General features: G+C 69.8%; 1 protein-coding gene across 1 annotated transcript in view; it reads right to left on the bottom strand.

Annotated features, from left to right (window-relative positions):
* The window catches only part of EMIHUDRAFT_463832 (hypothetical protein), a 3,179-nt gene extending 776 nt beyond the window's left edge, over nucleotides 1–2,403 (bottom strand). Inside the window, exons 1-6 of the mRNA XM_005773397.1 lie at nucleotides 2,135–2,403; nucleotides 1,542–1,980; nucleotides 1,238–1,306; nucleotides 971–1,088; nucleotides 372–533; nucleotides 141–332 (exon numbers count right to left, since the gene is read on the bottom strand). Coding sequence (XP_005773454.1) covers nucleotides 141–332; nucleotides 372–533; nucleotides 971–1,088; nucleotides 1,238–1,306; nucleotides 1,542–1,969 — 969 coding nt within the window. The 5' untranslated portion in view covers nucleotides 1,970–1,980; nucleotides 2,135–2,403. The remainder of the gene's footprint in view (nucleotides 1–140; nucleotides 333–371; nucleotides 534–970; nucleotides 1,089–1,237; nucleotides 1,307–1,541; nucleotides 1,981–2,134) is intronic.
* Between the last annotated feature and the right edge of the window lie 3,031 nt (nucleotides 2,404–5,434).

The raw sequence follows: 5,434 nt of genomic DNA, 5'->3' as shown, positions 1-5,434 counted from the left end.
AGGAGAGGGGGGGTTGGGCAGGGATCCACACAGGGTCTGTGTGCCGCTTGTGTCCCATGGTGTCCAGTCAGTCGCTGGCCAGACTGTGTCCTCACCTCTCTACCGCCATCTAGGTAGTGATGGCCATCTAGAAAGTGCACCGGCGGCCACTCGCCCTCGACGACCACGCGGCGGCGCTGCCTTGGCGGCTCTTGCGGCTCTTGCTGCCGGCGCCACGAGGGCGGGCGCGAGTCGAAGTCGTGCCAGCGGCGCTCGCCGCTCGGCAACTGCTGGGCGACGCCCCAGCCGTCGTCGCGGAGCGCGCGCCGCTCCTCCATCGACACCATGCGAGCCTGGGGTATGATCGCGCAGCGGTGAGGGCGTGAAGACACAGGGTCGTGCGCTGTCTTTTGGAGCGAGAGAAGCGTAGTCTCTGGTGGCCGCCAAGACTGCGGGAATGCTAGGATGGTGTCGCATCTAGATGGTGCCTCGCGGGCCGCCCGCCGCCGGACGACCACCCCTTGCATCCACTGGCGGCGCTCCTCCTCGCGCGCCTGGCGGGCAAGGATGGGGCGGAGGAAGGTGGGGTGAGGTAAGCGTGGTGCGGTGAGGGTGAGAGGCAAGACATCAGGAGCCCCGCGGCATTCAAACCAAGGCTCGGTGCGCATGAGCAGGCAGTTGCGGGGGAGGGGCTGCGAGGGTTGGGGTGTGGGTGGTGTGCGGGCGGGGGCGGCGGCAGGGGGGGGGGGGGGGGGGGCCTCTTGCTGCTGCCGGAAGAGGGCCGCTTGGCGGCGTCGCTCCTCGGCGCGCGCGGCGGCGGCCGGCTCGTCCTCTTGCGCCTGCGCCGAGGCGAGGCACAAGTCTCCCCCACGCCAGTGCGGGGCAAGGGCTGGGAGGTGGCAGAGAAAGGGGCAGAGAAGGGGCAGAGAAGGGGCCTCGCGCCTCTGAGAAGACGGCGTCGAGCGGGTCGTCGCGCCCGAGCGCCTACGACCTCGCGCAATCTCGCGGTCATCTCGAGGCCGTCTCGGGTCGTCCTCGGATAGTTGTCGCGACAGAGCGCCGCTGCGGTCGGGTCCCAGCGCGGCCACATCGAGATGTGAGGCGCGAACCTGCGCGTGGAGGAGGGAGGGGACGGGGTTCGCACAAACTGCCCACGGGTGCAAAGCATGCAGGGCCTTCAAGTGGCATGGGAGGCCGTCGAGAGAGTTCAGAGGGGAAGTGTGGAGGCCAGCAGAGGGGATGTATCAGGAGCGCGCGCCAGCCGCAGCGGCCGCACGAGTTGTCGATTCCGCCTTGGCCGTGGTGCGTGGTGAGGTCGGAGCAGCCCCTGGAGCGGCGGAGCCGGCGGCGGGGTCGGCGGTGGCGCGGATGGTGGCGTGAGGCTCGGAGGCGGCGAGGGTGGGGGAGGCGGCGAGTGTGGGGGAGGCGGTGGCGAGGACGGAGAGGGCGGTGGGAGGGGGTGGTGGTGAGGGCTCGGCGGTAGGGGAGGAGGGCGGAGGATTGGAAGGTGGAGGCGGCGGGCAGGGTGGAGGCGGCGGAAGCGGGTTTGGAGGCGGCGGCGCCTGAAGAGCACGGGGCCGTGCGAGCAGCGGCCGCACTGGCGCGCGTTCGGGAACTGCAGGCTGAGCTCCTGCTTCTTTGCCACCACGTCCTGCAGCTTGCGCGCGAGCGGAAGGTGCACCTTGCAGCCGACGAACGCGCAGAAGACGTCGGACGGAACGTGCGCCGCGACGTCCTTGTCCTCAAAGGGGCCCGCGTTGCACCCGTGGCCGGAGAGCGGGCAGAGGCAGCGGCCCTCAAACTTGGCGACGGCGGCGGTGTCGTTGCGCGCCGCGGCGGCGTCCGCCATGGAGGCGATGAGGTCGGTCTTGGAGAGGGCGTCGGCGTTGCCGGCGACGAACGGCGCGAGGCACTCCTCGCATGTCGCGTGGCCCTCGGCGCACACGATCGCGCGCTCCTTCTCCTCGTAGCAGACGATGCAGGACGGCATCGGGACAGGGTCTGGGTCGAGATGCGGTCGGATGTCAGGGGTGGGCTTCCGAGGCGGGCGGCGCACGCGGCGCGAGGCGGGAGGAGGGAGAGAAGGAGAGCAAGCAGGGGTGGCGAGGGCGGCGGGGCGCGGAGGCGAGGCGCGACGGGCGAGGGCGCGGCGCACCGAGGCGCGCTGGACGAGGCTGGAGGGAGGGCAAAGCCGCAAGGAGCAGAGAGAGCCCTCAGGTTGGTGGAGGCGGAGCTGGAGCGCTGGAGCTGGAGCAGGTTGGCGAGGTGGAGCAGGTCGGTCGGAGTGGTGGAGCGGCGGCCAGGCCGGCCAGACCGGGTGCCGGCATGGCTGCGGGGAGGGCGGGGGCGGCTCGCGGCCGCCGCCGTCGCCCGCGGCGGAGGTGGAGCCGCTGCCGCGAAGGCCGCTCCAGCTCCACCTCGCGAAAAACAAAGAATTTTAGACGCGTGTCCCCTGTGGTCCGTGAGAAGAGGAGACAAGGATACGGGGGGGCGGCGAGGGGGGGGGCAGCCGTCGCAACAGGCGAGCGCACCCCGAGCGGGGCGGCACGGTGGACCGGCCGGCCCCGACGCGAATCTTACCAGGAAGGGAACGAGGCAGCGGCCCGATGAGGTTCGTGCCGGCGGCAGACAGAGCAAGGAGTCGGGAGGAGGCAATTCGGGAGGCCGAGAAGGATCGGGCGGCCGCGGCGGCGGGCGAAAAGGCGGTCCTGGCGGAGCTTAGGGCGATAGGTCTGTCGCTCGCGGTCAGCACTGGCGTTCTCAGGCCGGTGCAGCCGCGGGAAGTGCGGAGCCTGGCAAGACGACTGGTTGGCTCGACGGACCTTCTTGGGCAGGTTTTCCGGTGGGAGGGGGAGGACTACCTCGTCAACGACATTGCACCGGGACCGACGTTGTCGGGGGGGCAGGCGCTGTGTGAAGAGGCGTGTGGCATCGGCGGGCCCGCTGTCCGAACACAACTCGGCCTTTGATATCCAGCACGCGCCAGTTCGCACCTGTGTCGAGCCTGTCTGCTGTGAGGTAGAGTGAGCGGCACTTGGAGCACTTGGAGTGCAGTCATTAACCGCACATCCAGGGCCGGGGAGCTCAGAAGCGCACCCAGCGGGCCGGATGATTGGCATCGGGTTGCGGGCAAGAGAGCCCTAGCCCTGGGGGGTGCGCGTTCGCAGGGCAAGGGCCTTAAAGTAAACACGGGTCTCCGAGGGTTGGCCCCGCGTACCGGGTGTCCCCTTAACTGCAGGACGCCCCCTCTTCCTCGACCGTGGGGGGGTGCGCGGTCGCAGGGCCATAACACGGGTCTCCGAGGGCGTACGGCAGCGCTCCGGGTTTCCCTCAGCGGCGGAATTTTTCCCTCGCGCTTCCTTGGCCCTCCCTAGCAGCAGACCGCACCCCCTCTACTCGGAGCTAAAGAATACTCTCCGAGGGTTGGACCCGCGTACCAGTGACCCTCTAATTCTTCTCGTAAGAATTCTTCTCCGAAGGCGTCTGTTGAGGGGGGGGGGCTGGGTGTCTCTATGTCGCCGCCCAGCGCCGAGCATCAGGACGAGCTACCACCGCTCCTCGGTTTCAGTACAACGGAGCTGCAGGATATGGCGACAGCCGTCTCACTCGGGCTGGCACCGCTCCAGGCGTTAGGCGCTGCACCGCCGCCCGGCGCTGCCGGAACTAGCGCCCTGCCGCAATCGGTCCTACGGCCGCATCCAGACTATACGACGCAGCCCCCGCCGGCCACCGGGCCCAGCGCAGACCCGAGAGAACGTATTTACGGCGTCGACGATTGGCCGAAGCTTTCAGAGGGCCAGACGTACTGCTTCGGCGGCATCCTGGAGGGGAAGCGGTGCGCGCACACGGTGGACGAGGGAGAGGAAGTTCACGTCAAGCACTACTCCCAGGAGAGCAAGGAGAACGGGCTGAGAATCAGTCGGGCGCGCGTGCGAGTGGCGGCGGAGAGCGAGAAGGACACGGGTTCATGGAAGAATCGCGGGTACCTGAAGAACACGCCGTGGAAGGAGCACTCGAGCGGCCTCGTCGGCCTGGTCGTCAACCGCTGCCGTCGGAGAAATGAAGACGGCCCTGCCATCTTCATCTCTCCGTGCCCGATTGGCATAGAGGGCGGCGGCTCCGTCGGCGGCGGCAGCGAGCGTGGCGGCGGCAGAGCGGGCGGCCCGACTAGCGACGCGGGCGTCGCCGGCGGCGGCGAGGGCGGCGGCGGCGAGGGCGGCGGCGGCGAGGGCGGAGGCGGCGAGGGCGGCGGCGGCGAGGGCGGAGGCCGCGGAGATGGACTCGATTGCTTCAAGTTTGACGGCGAGTACCTCCTCCTCGAGTACAACTCGTCAGCGCGGCCACCGTTTCGGCCTGTGAGCGCCGCCGCAGCCGGCAGCGCTGCAGCCGGCAGCACCGCCGCAGCCGGCAAGCGCAAGGCGACAGCCTCAAAGGCGCCAGTCAAGCGCACCCGGAAGAGCGTTGGCGGCGGCGGCGACGGCGGCGGCGGCGGCGGCGGTGCTTCTCCTCTTGCGCATCGCCTCTCGTCGGCCACCACCAGCATCGTGTCGTCTGGCGGGCCGCAGCAGCAGCCGTCGCTTTCGGCGACGTTCACCGTGCAGGACAAGGACTTGCTGGGTCTCCTCGCGAGCTGCTTGCGCATCGGCAACTCAGCCCCGCTCGAGGGCGTGGTGCAGGACCCAAAGGGTTTGCGCCTTCTCTTGCACACGGACCCGCATTCTCTCGGATTGTCGGAGAAGGGTCCGAACCACTTGGCGGACTGGCAGCGGCTCGCCCGCTCCCGATTGGCAGCCGGCGCGGAACCGTCGGAGGAGTTCGCTGCCGCCGTGCAGGCGATGCTGCAGACGTATCTCTGCGATGAGGTGCGCATCCCTTACGGAGTGTCTGTCGAGTGGGAGGGCACTCGCTTCACCCTCCGGCTAGACGGCAAGCTGCCGTCCGCGCCGGGGGAGCGCAAGGATCTGCGGGCAAGGCTCGAGGGTGCGCTCCGGCGCCTCACTGGGATAGAGGACCTGGAGGTCACACCGATCGAGGGGGGCTCGATCCTCGTCCATTGCCGCTGCCGCGCGTCCGAGATCCCCGCGGCGATCCTCGCGCTGTCGGGCGGGACCTTGTGCGGGTACCCGGTCATCGCTTTCGACGACGGCACGCCGAGCCCGCGGGTCGACAGCTACGAGTTCGAGGTCCGCGCGCCGGTGCAGGCGCTGCAGGCGTTGCGAACGCTCGTCGAGCCGGCTGGGGCGCTGATTGGGCCGGAGCAGCCGTTGGCGGCGGAGGCGGCGGAGGCGGCGGACTCAGAGATGGCTGAGGCGGAGGAGAGCGAGGAGGAGGAGAGCGGGGAGGAGGAGAGCGAGGAGGAGAGCGAGGAGGAGAGCGAGGAGGAGGGCGAGGAGGAGAGCGAGGCGGAGGAGGAGTCGGGTGCGCGCTGCCACGCCCCCCCGGGCGCGCCATGTCC

The sequence above is a fragment of the Emiliania huxleyi genome, assembly GCF_000372725.1.
Source record: "Emiliania huxleyi CCMP1516 unplaced genomic scaffold EMIHUscaffold_34, whole genome shotgun sequence".
NCBI classification, from domain to species: domain Eukaryota; phylum Haptophyta; order Isochrysidales; family Noelaerhabdaceae; genus Emiliania; species Emiliania huxleyi.
Note: the sequence above shows the minus strand (reverse complement) of the source record. Positions and strands in the feature narration are given on the sequence as shown.